The sequence below is a fragment of the Ciona intestinalis genome, chromosome 1, assembly GCF_000224145.3.
Source record: "Ciona intestinalis chromosome 1, KH, whole genome shotgun sequence".
Taxonomy (NCBI): Eukaryota; Metazoa; Chordata; class Ascidiacea; order Phlebobranchia; family Cionidae; genus Ciona; species Ciona intestinalis.
Genome location: NC_020166.2, coordinates 6,163,486 through 6,180,252, shown reverse-complemented (window position 1 = coordinate 6,180,252; position 16,767 = coordinate 6,163,486). Strand labels below are relative to the sequence as shown.

The window sequence follows — 16,767 nt, the reverse complement described above, 5'->3', positions numbered from 1 at the left end:
CTAATTGACTGGAAATCAATGCGCGCGAGCACTTCAAAGAAATTTTACATTCCAGCGCACAGCTCGATTAATGAGCAATCGCCGATCGAGAAACGATATGCGTAATTAAATGTGCGTCTACGGTCTGCTGGGAGCAAATGGTAATTCAGGACCACGTTGGAAACAAATTTGGTGCGAATGACGTATCGGGCAGGGTGGAGTCGTGCGTGGGTCACGCATAGATGTTCTTCGGGGTGGAAAAGAATGCTAACTATTTTGCCGCCGTCAGCTCACCAACATTCCGACGGTGAGCGAGCGCTTTTGCCGCAGGCTCTTCGAAGCAGTTACACTGCACGAAATAACTGGCATATCGCATTACAATTTCTCGTTTGTGATTAACATCCCACCACATGAGAGAGGTCAGGCGAATTGCATTGCGGTCGAGCCAGACAGAACGGGAGTCAGGCCGGGCCGCTTTGAACCGACATAAACCGGCCCGCCTAAGTTGCTTGAGGCAAGAGGAGTGGGCAATAGGTGCACATCGGTACGGTCGGCTTTACGAACAAATGTTTACTTCTGCTTGGCGAGACTTGGCCGTGCAGCGGAACCGAAGAAAACGATATGATAAGATACGACTGCTGGAAAGGGCATTACTTTCTGCTAATCATGCAGCTGGCGCTGGCAGCTGCCAGTTACAGTCGACTCCCGAGATATCTTGTTTCACACGCAATTGCCGCGAGACAGGCCACTCTGCTTTAAAACTTGTCAAAAACAGAGCTCAATGTATAATAACACGGAGTTTCCACATACTCTTGTATGCGTGATCGGTCGGTGAGTCACAGGGCTCGACTTTATCGGCAGTATACAACGCCCTGTTACTACGGGGGACACAGACAACAAACCAATAACACCGATGCGTACTACAATGGAAGAAACGGAACGAAATTTCCAGTCGCTCTTATTTTACTCTTTTAAGATGACTGTACCATGCATAATTGATGTAGGCGAGCAGTGACAGTGCTGCGCATGCGATTCAGGGAGTTTTAACTGACGAATGGCAGCGAAAAATAACACTTGGCAACGATTACGTAATCTTAAAATCGTGGCAGTGCTGGAAGCTGAATGACTTCAGCTCCTGCGGCTTGCATACAGATCGAAGTCATCAAGGGGACCAGCATTAAACACAAAGCTAGAAGCATTACGTCACCGTTTCAGCGGGTCGAAAGTGGTAAGGTGGGAAAGCACCAATTCGAGACAAAGAAGCTTGCTCAGGTACGCTGCACGCTCGCCTTCGACGTGCAGGAAAAGAGGATTTTTTGTCGCGGCCAGTGGCTGGGAAGACGTTACGTAATGTGCTATAAATTCGCGTGATTGTTCTGAAGTGTTATGCGCGCGTCCTCTCGAACTTAGAGCCGAATATGGATTACCAGTTCGCGGGACCAAATGGCAGCCGCTGGCCCTTCCATCACCAATTTAATTCCCAGGACAGCTTTACCGGCTACCATGTGTTTGATCTGCATACAGGAGGACTCACACAGTGAAACACAACCATCCGAATATTCCGAGCACACATGTTACTACATATAGAATATAATCAATAAATGTTTGCCTTGTGACGGAAAGTTTTTCGTAAAAGACGATACGACTTTTTCTCGCGGTAAAAAATAGAACGGCATGACGTCGACCAACGTCACTATGCTGATAATGAGATCTAATTTCAGACGCTTCAATGTGGGAATAGCTTGGACCAGGCAGGTCGTCATGAGCTTTATCAAACTACTGTAAATATAGCTTGTTTGCCTTCATCAAGGACGCAGCTTGCGTGGTACAGGCTTATGTACCTACACACCTGGTACGATTGCACTCTTAAAGCTGCAGGTGTTTCGCTTTTGCAACAAAGGTCAACGAAGGGGTGATTACTTAACACTTGGGCGCATAAACACGCGGAGTTACGACTCCCTCCCAATTATAATCCCGTGGGCAAGGCATGGGCTGATCTACCATTACTTGGCACCGCCTTTCAAACGATTTGCTAATCAATGAAACGTTGCGGATTTATCTAGGTTGGCTATGGTTGGTAAACTAGCGAGTTTGATGATAAGACGATGACGCCATTGAGATAGAATGAAGGTGCCGTGACGCAGCTCCTTCTCTGCATGTCGGAATGCCAGGCACGTACGAATCCCAGAGAGAGCGCCGATCGGGTTTACTCAGCCCGAGATATCACGGGTTGTCCCCGCCGTTTAAGACTGGCGTGGCAACTTTGCTCGAGAATGTGATACACGAGGTCGAAACATGGTAGCGTGGCGTTTGGGTTGTAACCGCGGCGGCCGCGTGCCGACTGAAGCCTCGGTTGAATGTCCAATCAATCTTAATTTCAGACGCTCGCCGAAGCATTCATTTCAAGTGATGGCGGGTCGATACGTCGGCTCCTGTGTCCTGATATTAGTTCTTCGATCACTTCGAAAAGATAAGCGCAATCTAAGACCGTCTTAATTGCCATCCTCAGGTCGCGAAATTGAATTGCGGCCCAATGCGTAATGGATATGTCCACGCTCGCCTTGAATAATTGGACTATGGCCCCAGAGGAAAACGAACACTTGACGTATTGGAAACACATTTCTTTGATGGCTTTGTGGTCACAGTGATCAGATGTACGTCACAGATATATAAAAAGAAATAAGCCCCCGCGTTGCGTGTTGTAGATACCTTCTCAGCCTACGTCCATCAAAGAAACGTATGTTTAAGGACTTAAGGTTTCACGAGCTTTCGCTGCCCTGTAAAAGTATGGGAACCACAACCACGTTTGAGTAAATAGGCGTAGAGACGTCAAAGGGTCGCATTGTGACGTCTTTCGCGGGATAGTGAATAACTTTCTGTTGCTGAGGCGTGTGTTCGTGCGATAAGAGCTGGAAAAAGGGGGGAACTAATATCACGACCCGTGTTAGATGCGTGGGCTGTTACAAAGTCTAAAGATGAGCCATTCAGTTCTACGCTGTTTCGCAACATCCAAGTTCATTGCCAGACAATGCACTCCCTATCGACCATAACGACCGCATCCACACGTAGCTATTGCTGCGCACTTCACGGACGAGGTGAAGCGAACCCACCAGGATATCCGGCTTTCGCACGGCGCACCAGTTGACTATACTCTGAGCAAACGTGGCCAGAGATGCCGAGATGTGAACGGAAACGCCGCTGGTCGGGATGGTTTCCACATTGCTTCCATGGCAGACAGTCTACGGCCTAGATACAGGTTGCGATGCAGTGCACGTTTTCCTGGCGGAAAAGATCGCGTACTCTCTACATATGGCTTAAACCTTCCGTCTGCAAACACAGCGGCATTCTTTCAGAAAAAATGTCCCTGTAGCAAGAAGAGTCAGCCGTGGATGGCACTTAACGAATGTTGAACGCATCTGGTCAAGCACTCGGTGCGACCTCTCCATTTACGTGATTTCCTATTGCATACATGGCTTGAATTCATTTACAGTAACTCGGGAAGGTCCTTGTCACAATTGCGCAATACCTGCAAATATGTCGAGCACAGGGACTCCAGGAATTTACAAGCAAGAGAAAAGCCTAATCACGATAGGGGCTAAATATAGCAGACGAATTTCCTTGAGCGACTTAACGTTGCTAAGTGAGGTTGGCCACGAGAACTAGAAATGAGTCATGTACAGAAGCCTCTATCATCGTGGGCTTCCATGATATCAACCTCTAAGGATAACCCATGACAACGGCCCTGGCCAATTCTCGGAACTGCTTTGTTCTCACCGACATCCTCGTGACGAGGCGCCGAGGGTTGCCCAGTTTAATTTTGAAGCGGATTACGAACGCCGTCTGATATTAGACGGAAGTATTTGATCGCCTTACGACTTGTTCACGCTGTTTCTTTGAACGGAAAATACGAGAGAAGCTTCCTTTCTCACGACCCCAAATCGTGGCTGGGCGAACGCACACGTTACGTTCAAACGACCGAAAGGTTGCTTGGACAATCTGGAGGCTAAGTCAACAAGATCGGAATGAAAACGACCACCTTGAACATCGGGGAAACGACCTCGCGCCTAGTAAAGGTTGCATGATTCGTGGAACGTTCCCACACTCGGCTCTTCTAATCGGTGGTATAATGTGAAGTAGGCCGTGAAGGCACGCATTTTTACCAGGCCAATTAGGCGCCGTCAGAAACAAGCGAACAATGGCGATTGGTCCTTCTAATCTGACGGAAAATCCGAGTTCGTTCCGATTCGAAAATTAATAAAGCAGTTCACCAATCCAGTTAATTGCTGTTTCCACCACGAAACGATCGTGGATTACGATAATCGGCTTGCTGTAATACAACAAGATTGCATGGACAATTGGTTCGCAAGGGGCGCCTGCACGTGCATTGTTATTATTGTTTTTTTTAACGGCGACTCCTGCAGGCCAGTTCTTCCTACCGGAGTAATTTGGACTATTGCGCACTTTCGATGGCTCGCGAAGAATGCGCGGGGAAGAAAAAGGGTGTTGCCTAAAAAGGCGAACATCTCTAGGTCTCACACTTAAGAGTAAGAAAGAAATCAACTCACACCGTCTTTCACGTGAAATAACATAACAAGAACTGCGACGGTTTTTGGAGTGTTCGAAAAAGCCAAGAACGCGCGGAATGCGGCCTAAGATGAGTGGGTGACTAATATGTTGTTTAGCGGCAAATTTCCCATGGATTATTTAGAATATAGATGATCACATGCTCAAAGAGCAACGAAACAATACACAGCTGTTTCTTTTAACTCTTTTCCACTTGATCAACTGGAATTTCCGACCACTCCCACAGGTTTTCCTAAACAAAGCAAAATTGCTTCTATTTTTGCCTCAACAGCGCAAACCGAGACGCGACGAGTTTTCGAACGGGAGAATTCAACCATGTGAGGCATCAGGAAGGCTTTGTTCGTTCTATATGCAAATCAAAGAGCGGCAGGCGTTTAAGGTATCAAAACAACCAGAGCTAAACAGAAGCTTCCTCGTTGAATGCTGTGGCGTCAAAACATGACTGGGCGCAGACGTGGAGGCGAAATAGAGGCAAAATGTAACGGCCGGCTATGACGCATCTAGAGCATATCCGGGGCAACACAGGATTGGCCGGTTTGAATGGCCGGCACAAAGTGCGGGTTGGGGCATACGCAGCGCAATCGAGGATGTTGTGTTTCCGGACTGGTGAAGCACTTGCTTCCAAGAAGTGACAGCGGAAGAAGTTACGGCGCGAGCGTCGCATTTAACAAACGTCGGGTTATCGGAGGTCCCTTGCATACAGATCGAATACTGCAGGATAAATAACGGAGGAGATGGCTGACTGTATATACAATGGTGGCTCGGGGCAGTTCGTGGAACGTAACGCAATACGCACTTCCTCGCGCGCAAAGAGCATCCACGCTCGACGCTTCTTGTTGTGTATATGCACATCCGACGGTCGGTGAAATATTACCACGCCATTCATAAATTTGTGGCACCGACAGTTTATAAATCATGAATCGTGCGCTTTGGACCACTGGTTATGCGCTACAATAACATGTTCCGGGAACCGGTGCTGCATCAATACACAGGAACAGAAACTCGTGTGTTGCACGCACTGCAGCAGAGTCATATGAGTCCACTGGCTCTCTGCAGTTTCCTTTCGATGGTATTCGCGGGAGGCATACATATGGCTAATACTGCGTTCAGATAAAAACATGGTTCGGTAGTTCTGTTCAAACTGTCGTACTGGGTAACGGGCGGGCGTGGCCACAACGAAGCATATAGTTTGGTCCTCGCTTTATAAAAGATACAAAGGCTCTCTCAGTCGCTCGGCGGCCAGACACATTTGCATTAATAATTCAATGCATAAGTCTGCAACGGTGTACTGGACTATCGGGCGAGTAACAGTTCTATGAAGACGCGGTAACCACCAGAAACAGTGTGTACATGTTACTTGCACTAACACGTTACAGCCAAACAATTTGAGTTACCGAAACAACTTGTCGGAGCTAAATGTACATTCACAACGACAGATGGTCGTGTTGTCATTCTCATGCCGCAAAGCGCACATACAAAATGCAATGGCTTTATGTAATCAACACGTTTTGCAGCAATCGCCTGCAGCAACTGTCTAGTGTTGTTGTAAGAGTGCCCACAAACAACCTGCGACGAGCAAACGAACTGAAACGGCCAGGGGTATAATTCGATAAATCGTTAAGCGATGAGGTAAGAACCAAAGTTCGTTAAGTTTCGCGCCACTGCCATTTTGGCGCGCGAAACGGCCTCTCGATGTCCAACCGAACAACACAAAAGACACAAAAAGCAGCTACTCTTACTACGGAATGCGGGGTGAGCGCTTGAAGTTTGAAAACGACGCGGCCGACTCGTCAATGGGGTGGCATGGTAACGGATTCGAGTGGTCTGGCGCGCAGTGCAGCGAAAACATCGAGGCACGTTCCGATAACTCGTAAAAGTTTCGCTCGTATACTGTTATAACCAACGGATCGACCAAAAAGAACCTGTTTGTCCGAGCTCGTATGCGATAACTATCAGCGGATTTAGCTTAAATACGAGACAAGCTTCAACCTGCACCGACCTCCTTGGAATCAACGTACTTGAGATCACGTTGAACCGATTTTCCTCAAGTGCCAGGCACACTGAAACTCAGCGGGACCTCAAGGTATATGACGTAGGGCCGACGCTGGAAACTAGACATGTTCTAACCTGCGTTGTGTTTTCAACCTTAGCTGCACTGTCGTGCGTAAGCAGCGACGGATCAAAGTCTCCTCGGTTATTCGTCATGGCTTACGGGTGTTAGGTTAGGCCACTTGTTTAAACACAAGAGGATATTTTTAATAAAGATAGAAAGGCTGTGTCGATTTGTTGTTGGTGGGGTCGCGAAAGCAGGGTTATCAGGAAATTTGCATTTTGCCCCAAATGGCGCCGTTCCAACGAACAAAACACAAGGGGATTAATCATTTGCCATTTACTAGAAATCGTTCCACGACTCTTGGTGGTAATATTTTCCAACGATGTTTACAATGGGTGGAGAAGGGTAGAGTACCTTGGCTAGTTACAGTTTAACAGCAGTGCCGTGCTGCGGCACGTATACATCAACCTGGTACGCTCGACCACGTAACTGACACAACATGTCGTACACTTCAAGGCACTCTGATCAAACAACACGTGGGAGGCAGGATCTAGTCACCCTACAGGTATGTGACGAATGCAGACAACCTGTTCGAGTAGTCAGTTCGTCAAATCTCCGTGCGCGTTTAAAACAACGTTGCCACAGCGTACCTCGCGGTCGCTATAGAGATTAACAGGGACATCCTGTCGAAAACGAAACAGAGGGAGCGTGGTGAATCAACAACGGCTGGTCGTATTTAGCTCCGGTTAAAAATAGAAAGACCGAAACTGGCTTATTCCAAAAACAATGGTGTTTATCGTTTCGTGTTACCTCCATTCAAAATATGGGAATTCCCGACACCAACTGATCGGTATACTAAATAACGACGATGGATGGCGATATGGTTATTAATTATCGCCTTCTGCGTCACCCATTGCCTGTTTTCCGAGTATTGGGTCGCTACCGCGTCAGCACGACTGCCCGGTTTCGTCATCTGGAATTAACGTGCTGATTTGTCAACGCTATGTCGTGACAAACAACTGGCTGATTTACTGAAGGTCGGCGATGGTAAATAGTCATGTTTTCAAGCATCATACTACGTCACTGAACAGCTTACATAAGTCTCTATGCAAGGTCAATAGAGTGTACCATGCATTGCCCCAGGGCCGCATTGTCATGCCTGCGTTGAGTATTGCGCGGAAGTTGCGCAATCGTGACGTAGATTGGGTCTGATTATAGTTGTTGACAAGCCCGTTCTACCCCAAAGCGCTCGTCATTGGCTGCAGGGTATCACGTGAGATCGATAAGTGGCCCGCGGCAACGAAAACGATTAGGTGAATTCCAGTCGAAACAAAGAGAAAAAGCACGCCAGGAAATTTTTAAATTGTTTATCACCTGACTTTTAACCACACGCGGGATGGTGTGTGATTCACTCATCTTCCAGTAAAAGGATTGCAATGGCGTTTATAAACTTGCTTTGAAATATTTTAAACGTTCGGTATGTGACGTAAGCAACGCGGCGAGACATTCCACCAATCTGATGACGATCGCATCAGCCCAGATTATCGCTCGCAAACAAAGACAAAGCAACACACGTGATTGAACCGAGGCAAACCCGATTATATATGCTACGAATTACAATACAAGTATCATGTTTCGACTCTTACCTCCAGTAGAGGCGTAGTTGGCGGTTGCGTGGCAACGACAAGTAAACAAACGTAACGGCTGCGAGAGAACAGTATCGCCAACCCGTATCTATCACTGCTTGTTCGTGCCATACATACTTTTCTCCGATTGTTTTGTCCGGGAACAAAACAACCGTTGGCTTGGTCATGTGACGATGACATTTCAAGCGCGGGAGAGCGGTGACTAGGTTGTAAAAATACCTCGCTCTTTGTGTGGCAAATTGCTGTTCGATGCGCGCGTGCTGCTCAGAGCAATGGTAAAATGTATTGACAATGGGATTCCGCGAAACATTGGTGGCGCGTGCGACAAGACCTGACCTTAGGGTGATAATCAAAAGAAAGCGTTGCTTGGATACATAATGAATGAGAGACTGCGTTCGTTTTTGTTTGGTATCGCTTTCCGTAAGAAAGACCTTTATAATAAGACTTCAAATAGGGATTGCCTGTTGGTAATCGTATATTATCGACACGGAATTTTGTAAAATCCCGCCCACATTTCTAAGAACGTTTGCTCGCCAATCCAGAATTACCTGCAAATCAAGTCTGAGCGTTTCGACGAAGACTGCGGCTAGTCAACAATCCGCCGATTGGTGCGAAAGCTTTGCCTGCTGGGAACGTACCGGGGTCGCGCAGTGTTGCGGCGATTGTTTGGCAGGAAACAATTTCGGATCGACACGGCCTGTGTATTCGGGATATTCGAGTTCCCATAGAACCTAGCACTATGGGTGGTTCGCATGGAGCATGCAGGTGGGAAGCACCGATTTAGAGAAGCGCATTTCCGCGAGCCAGCGGCGCCAGCAACAACACTATAAGGGGAAGCGCATCACACCAGTATAGACAGGAGCGACTCCTGTTTATATCGAAACGCTGATACCTATTCCTATTTTATACGGAGACATACGCAGCGGTATGGGATTGCAGTAAAATGAGCCATTATCGACCGCTGCTCGCAACGAATACGTTTCTTTGTTTGCTTACTACTATGCTTTCAGTGAAAACAATAACAGACGCTTTGGCGGGAAACAGCAACAAAAACGACATGATAAAGCACAAAGGCTGTGCTATCATGTTGCATTTGTTGATTCGAACGAAAGGTGGTAACATAGTGGCGGGAACAGTCGCCTTCTTAAATTTCCTTTCGGCAGTTGATGAAAAGAAAAAAACACTTTCAGCGACTTCTCGATTCCCTTTTATAAACTGTTTTAACAGACGTCGGATTTCCGTTCTTTTCTTGTTTAGCGATCAAACAGTGTTAAAGAATTTTAACTAATGGGTCCCGCTTACGTAATCGTACGTACATTAAAGACAGTCATCAATGTAGTACCATGTCCAATTATATTAAGGCCGTGACACAGTTTACACTACAATAGTATATCATCATATCAAAAGTGACCAGCACAGCCTGGGGGAATTACGTCAATACAGCGTCACTGCCCAGCACATACGAGAACCAATTAATTAATTATGGCGGTTAAAAACCATCTATTTTTGGACGCCAGATACGCCCGCTCGGTTTGTATTTCAGGTCAACTCAACCACACCACAGAAGGTGCGATAAGAAACACGTGGGGGAATTGCGACTCGGGCTTTGAAAAGGACTTTCGGTTTGACCTAAACGTACCCTGATTGTTGGGGCGGTTACCGAGCGGACGAAGTTGTCAACCTGTCACACTGCGGAATGCGAATAGTGTTGGTCTGCGGTTGCTGTGTATTTGCCGAGCCGGGTTAACCAAGCAGCACTAGACGGACTTTACCCAGCAGCGAGGGCACAAGTGACTAAGCGAATATCGTGGAAGGGCACGAACCAGTGGAGACTCGTGGAAGGCAAATAGAGGCGTGCAATTGTTTGCGCGTTGCGGGGTTTTCCTTCCACGAGGAGAACTAAACACTTGGGTTTCGATCTCGCTTGCGTGGTTATTCTTCTATTCAATTGAGTTTCGAAGTACTGCATTCTATTATGAGCATCACGCAGAAACTTTGGCGCCTCAGGGATTTTGCCTATGTCGTCAGTTTTCGGTATCGGGCAAAACAATTTCCCTGTCATGAGCACTACGCAAGCTTGGTAAAACCCCCGACATGTCGACATACACAACAACATTCTATTGGGATACAACACACGCGTGCCCACGAATGAAAACGATTGACGTGGAAGTTCAAAAAGTTGGACTTAGTACTTCGGACTGGTATCGCAATCAATCATACGTAATTTTAACCCGCGTTGGTGTGAAACTATTTCAAAGTTCATGATTAATCCGAGCACCTTTTTATCACCCTTGATCTGTAATGCATTGGCCGACAGCTGGCTTGCTGCCTCTTGTGAGTAATTAACCTACCACGATCCAGAGATGGACAAAGAAGTAATCACAATTTGGTGACCCAGTTTCGTACCCGGGGGAGCTTGAACACAATACGATGATTACAGGCGGCCCACATTAATGGCGCAAGAGGCAGCGCTACAAATGAAATGTAGTGTACGTCGCTTGGGACGCGGCTAATGTTCCGCACAGCAGACGTCTGCTCTTTTATCAGCACTCGCACCGAAGCTGGCATGAGACAAAGGAGACCTTTGCACCTAACAGTGGATCGGCGAGACAGCAACCGGTGTAAAATACTCGGCTGTTAACCGCCAATTTCCACATAATTTACTGCGGTATGAGGACGGCGTCATGAGAGCAACCTAAAACCTACCGAAAGCAAGTGCCGGGAGCGGACAATCCTAAAGGCGGCATCTGTTCAATTGGCGACACGCCACATCAAAGCGTTATTGATGCATTCAAAGAGCGAGGGCGAATCGACGCAACGCCCGACATATGCCACTGGAGACCATTCCGGAAGGCGCATTATAGATCGTTATTGTCGTAACAGTGGAGCGGTTGCACGCAATTGCGAGGATATGAATGTTTGTAAACATGGCCAATGCCCACGCATTGTAAGACTAAGCAAAATCTATAATCAATTCGATCGATAAAAGCAAGCATTACAACTCCATGATAAAACACACAGTAACGCTTTTTTTTGAAAACAATATTCAGCGATTTCCCGCTAAATATTTTTGGTGGAAACCTGCACTTCGGACAAAGTTTATAACAAAACTGTGCAGCCGTTGTGGCCTACGTTGTAATAATAACAGTTGTATGTAAAAGGGCGCGAGTAGCAGGAACAGGCAGGAAACAGCTGATGAGTTAAGCGATAGAGGCGGTTTCCTGCTTTACTTCCGATGGCAAGCCAACACAAAACACTGCTATGGGTTTTCATTCATTTAAGCAACCCCAACGAGCTAACTTAACATATAAGTGGCATCGGCTAACTTCCGTTACCGGGTAAATCACTGTACGAAATTTGACCTACCGTCGAATTCAACGTAGACGGTGTCGCGGAGGATGGCGCCCGATCCAAAGTCGATCAATTTTAAGCTTTTGTTCCTGAAGTCCACGAGCAAGTTCTCGTCCTTAATGTCTCGGTGAACGACGCCGCATTTGTGGCAATGATCCACGGCTAGCAAAACCTGCCAGAGACATGGTATGGTAACATTTGGTCGCGAAAACTGTTTCAGTTATACAATTAAGGTGCGATGCTAACCTGCCAGAAGAATGTACGCGCTGTGTCCTCGTCCAATGCTTTCTTTTCAGTTATGTAATCAAATAAATCCTGGCATGGTTCGGGTCGTTCCATGATGATGATATAACTGTCGGGTCGTTCGTACCAGTCAATAAGCTTGATAACTTGGTCACAAGGGCTAATGCGATCCATCAGCACGATTTCGTTCGGAACCACCTGGCCGTTAAGCTGTAATAAATTAAAAAATGGTCAGCGTTATTGCAATTAACTGTCCACGAATGTAGTTTATCCGACATTTACACACATACCTGTCCCCAAACCTTTACGCGTGATCGGGCAATGTGTTTGATTGCAACAGGTAGGTTGTCCACTGCCCGAATACCAGCGTAAACCACACCGAACCCACCAGAACCGAGAACTTTCCCAACTTGGTAGGCTCTTTCAAACGGTTCTCGTTGCGCTGAACAAAACGAAAATGAATATTGATTTACAAAGAAACAAGAACTTATCGAGAGACCCGGAACCTACCTGATGCTGATTTTGCTGCAGCTTGTATTTGCTGTTGGCTTGTTGATTGCATATTTCCCAAATGCATCTTTTTCTGAAACGATAACATTTTTGGATGTAATCCGAATGCGATTTAAACACTGAATAGAGACTTTTAATTGAAACACAGTACGCGATAAATCCTGTAAAACAAAGATGTCTTAATACTGTACTGCTGAAGCAATAAAATATATATGTCAGTTTTAGCACCCTCATCGGAACGTAAGCTATCTTTCCCCGACAACCAAGCGCTCAGACCGGGCGGAAAAATCTGACAGCTGTCGATGTACCAATAATGCCTTCTGTATGCTTGTCGATGTAATGTAAGCTTACTTTCTATAAAATTCCTAAATTACAAAACACCTTGTTTTGAACTCTGACATAAAACGTAAACATAGAGACTTTTGCTGTGCTTGCGTACCTAATAACAAATTTCAACGTTTGTCTTAATTTCCCACGGGGCAGTACCACTGCTTCTCGAGCTGTGATACAATATCCCGCCTTATCTCCTTCGGTCTGACAACTTCCAACTCAATCACAAGCTACGCTAGTCGCTCGATCGAATGGCTGCTGCTTCCCTTTTACCTTGGTGGTCTTTTCGGTCTAGACGCGGAAAAGTAGTGCAGGCTCATACACAGAACGCGCCAACGCACCAACAATTTGCGCGTCGCTCTTTTCATCTCTATCCTTTTTCTCTCTCTCTTCGCAGCTTGGAAGTAACTGATGTTTACGTTTTCGCCCTGCTTCGCTTTCGTGCTGGGTTGTCCCCTCTGTTCTCTGTAGTAATTTCCATGCAACAATAATATACAAATTGAAACGTCTTTCTTTGCATACAGTCACAGCTTTTGACAGCTGCATATATCCCTCAGCTATGATGTAATGCTCCAAAACAGCGACAAGATTAACATACGATAGTTACGCGATAAAAACTATTTAATTTGATGTTCACAAATTTACTGTGGTATTGTACTTTTAAAAACACTAGTACTTTTGGAGCATTAGGATACACAAATGCGATTGATCTTAACATAGTCGATTAATATATAAGTATATTACATTCCTAAAGTATTTTTCAATAACAAGCAGAGAGGTATTTTGATAATTTGAGACATTCAGTTCAAAGAAAGAACCCCAACCTTCAAACGGAAAGGACGGCACAAAACTCGAGGCACACAATTATAGCCCAAGGACACGCGGCCTTCGCTTGTGCGTAAACATGACGTCATCGCGGCTGCTGGTCCTACGTGTCACCACGACGCATTCCTCCGAGGTGAATCGATCTGCGCTGGTGATTCACGTCAAATGACCGAATTGCTACTAATAGCACAAGTTAAAGCAAACTCGGGAAGGAGAACATCATTTCAAAGAAATGCGTTGGAATTTCCGAAAGTTTCGACCATGGAAAAATTCTGATAAAAATGTCCGCTCTCTCTATCCAAAAATCGAGCCATTGTGCGGAAGATTATTTTTAGATGAAAATAAAATATCACATTATGTAACGAATAAATTAAATTCAAAAATTAAGAGTTCGTATTGTTTATAAACAAGATAGCCTATTGCATTTTAAAAAGTAGACGAAATAAACAATCTACTCTAGCACCGTCATAGCAAAAAAATTGATGAAAAAATTTGTTAACTGCTGCCAATTCATTTTTATTAATGCTCTTTACCAGATTTATTGCTTGTTTTTGATTTGGTTTTATTTACAAGCTTACTCTTGTTGTTTCCTTAATTTCAAATTCAAAATACTTAACGGTGTCTGGGTGATACCCCGAATTAGTACTATCATTCCTTTATTAATTGACAATAACTCAACAAATATATTAAAACACACGAGGAGTTATTTAGCGATTAAAATCATTGTTAATTTTGATTATTAAGTGTATTTATAAATAGGAATATACGTAAATAACACGAAATAATACTGTACGCTTTGAAAACTAGGTCTAAACATTCTTTTTCTTTCCCTACTGCTAGAGTTTTTAACATGTTACCTATACATTATATTATTGCATAACAATTGGTATTGTTTGAACGACAATGGGTAATGTTTGAACATCAATGGATAAATATTGTATCCAACAAAAGTATATGAACTTGTAATAACAGAAAAATTGATAATAACCATTAATAACGTTTTATTTTTGCTACAAATTGGGTATTACTACTCTATTTTTGGCACAATTAAGCTACTTCTCATAAATTATCACCAAGTGCAAATGATCAAATTTCGAATACATTTTTAAAATATTATCTTTTTATTATATCAGTATCTTATAGTTAAAAACTCCCTGAGGTATAAATTACTAAATTAAAAGCAAATCTTTCAAACTTTGGCAATGAAAACATACAAAACTACAATGTGGGGGAAGATGGGACTCTAAATTGAAATATATTTACATTAGTATTAGGCAACTTGTAGTTAACCTACCGAGTTTAAAAGGCTGTGCTAGTTTCTTTGCCATGTAAACTTCATATATATAACGTTAATCCGATATTTTTGTTGTTGTTTTTATCTCAAATTAAAGTCATATTGACCCCTGCCTGTTTTCTTCATGCTTATATCTCAGTGTTTTTTTACATAACTAAAACTAGTTTTATCAGACAAAATCAAACTGTACGAAATATTCAAGGTTGTTTTATGAAGCTATGAAACTAGTTTAATCGTTCGCAAACGCAAACTAAAAAATCCATTGGCTTTACTATGATTTAGCGAGCATTAAAAAAAAGAACCTTACTATTTCGCATTTTTTTACCTGTTTAAAGTATAAATGTTTAAAAACAGTAATTAGCTTTGACAGGCGTTATATAAAGTCGTGATAATACTCTCGAATAATTCTGTAACTTTATTTTTCTGATTATCATTAAATAGTGGTCCGTAAAAAGAAAATTAAAAAAAGTCTCGTCTGACAAAGTGTCCCATCTTCCCCCACCCTACTATATTATTAGGATATCCTTTATTCAATAAACTAGCTTTAACGAGAAAAAACTCTACTTAGATGTGGGAGTCGTGAAGTTACGCTATTATAATTTTTTTAATGTTCCATGTTTACTACCAAATTGAACAAGAAAGTAAAACGAAAAGGGGTCCATTCCTCTACCATCCTATTGTATACAATAAAATAAGCAAACTGAGTGCAATGCGCCATCTACCGATCGAGCCAGACCAGATTTTTCGATATTTGTCACGCGTTGTCATAACAAGCCGAAGCTTGCGACAGGTTAATGCGCCTAACTACATTATTACAGTTATCGTTTACGGTATAAAATTCATAATTGTATTTCAAGTAAAATAAAAGTGAGTATAGCATGTCAATGAACACAATAACAACAGTGTAATTTAAGGGCCAACGTGTAGCCCATCTAAGTCAGTTTTAAACTCGTAGGTCAATACCAGAATTCCACAAAAATAAAAAACCCTCCCTAACAAAATCGAATTTCTTCACTGTTTCTCTTTTCATAATCATTCTTCCAGTCACATCCAACATTCTCACATAGCTTTTGATCTAGGTGCTCAAGAGCGTTCGGAACATCTTGATAACACATTCGGAAGAGCGCCAATGCACGCCGTATAACGTGATCTGCAGCAACAGTGTCGTTCATAGGAACAGCGGGAATCATTCTCTGCAGGAATAATTTATAGTGACCAGGTACTGCCATCTTATCAGACTGCTGCACTCCGTGAGACTAGACTACGTCTATACGTGCCATGAGGCACGCTTAGCCAAATTCAATGCGTTGTTTGTATAAGGATTTGGAACAACGCACGCCTATATGTGACCGCCTTTGTGTTTTCAAATAAGAATATAACTGTGGTTTGATTCATGCTACGAATAATACGTATACCATAACGAACCGATGTAACGTATTAAGCCCAATGCACACTGCCGTCGTTATCGCGTCGTTAACGCCTTCTGATCCGACGCCGACAGGTCGTTACGTATGCTAATGCAGACTGCGTCAGAGCATACGTGGAGAAGTGAAATTTCGAGACTCTACCGACGCGAGAAGTGCTTCGTACGACGGGCCGATCGAGTAGAATTCAATCCTACTCGATCGGTGTCGTATCGCACGTCGTAATGAAATAAATTCAGCTGGAAGCTGCACGTGTTTATCAGAAGTGCTGAGCAGAGTAGTATTTTATTCTAGAATTATTTTTGTATACTGCGAGACACCAATGGCATAATATAATTCGTATACAAGTGTAAAATTGAGCGTGAGAAGCTGTTTTTAGTACAACAAGAAATGACTGTTGAACAGTGATATCAATCATGCTTCAACAAACAAACAAAAGGTAAACTAAAACTTTACTATTAAAGTCGATTAGCAATATATTTAATTGAACCAATTAACAGACATAATAAGTGTGTCGGTTAATAAGAT

At 44.0% G+C, this 16,767-nt stretch overlaps 1 protein-coding gene across 1 annotated transcript in view; it reads right to left on the bottom strand.

Moving 5' to 3' along the window:
- The window catches only part of LOC100178258 (serine/threonine-protein kinase pim-3), a 17,063-nt gene extending 4,306 nt beyond the window's left edge, over positions 1-12,757 (bottom strand). Inside the window, exons 1-4 of the mRNA XM_002126592.5 lie at positions 12,367-12,757; positions 12,147-12,298; positions 11,860-12,066; positions 11,629-11,785 (exon numbers count right to left, since the gene is read on the bottom strand). Of these exons, the coding sequence (XP_002126628.2) occupies positions 11,629-11,785; positions 11,860-12,066; positions 12,147-12,298; positions 12,367-12,454 (604 nt within the window). The 5' untranslated portion in view covers positions 12,455-12,757. The remainder of the gene's footprint in view (positions 1-11,628; positions 11,786-11,859; positions 12,067-12,146; positions 12,299-12,366) is intronic.
- Positions 12,758-16,767: the final 4,010 nt, after the last annotated feature.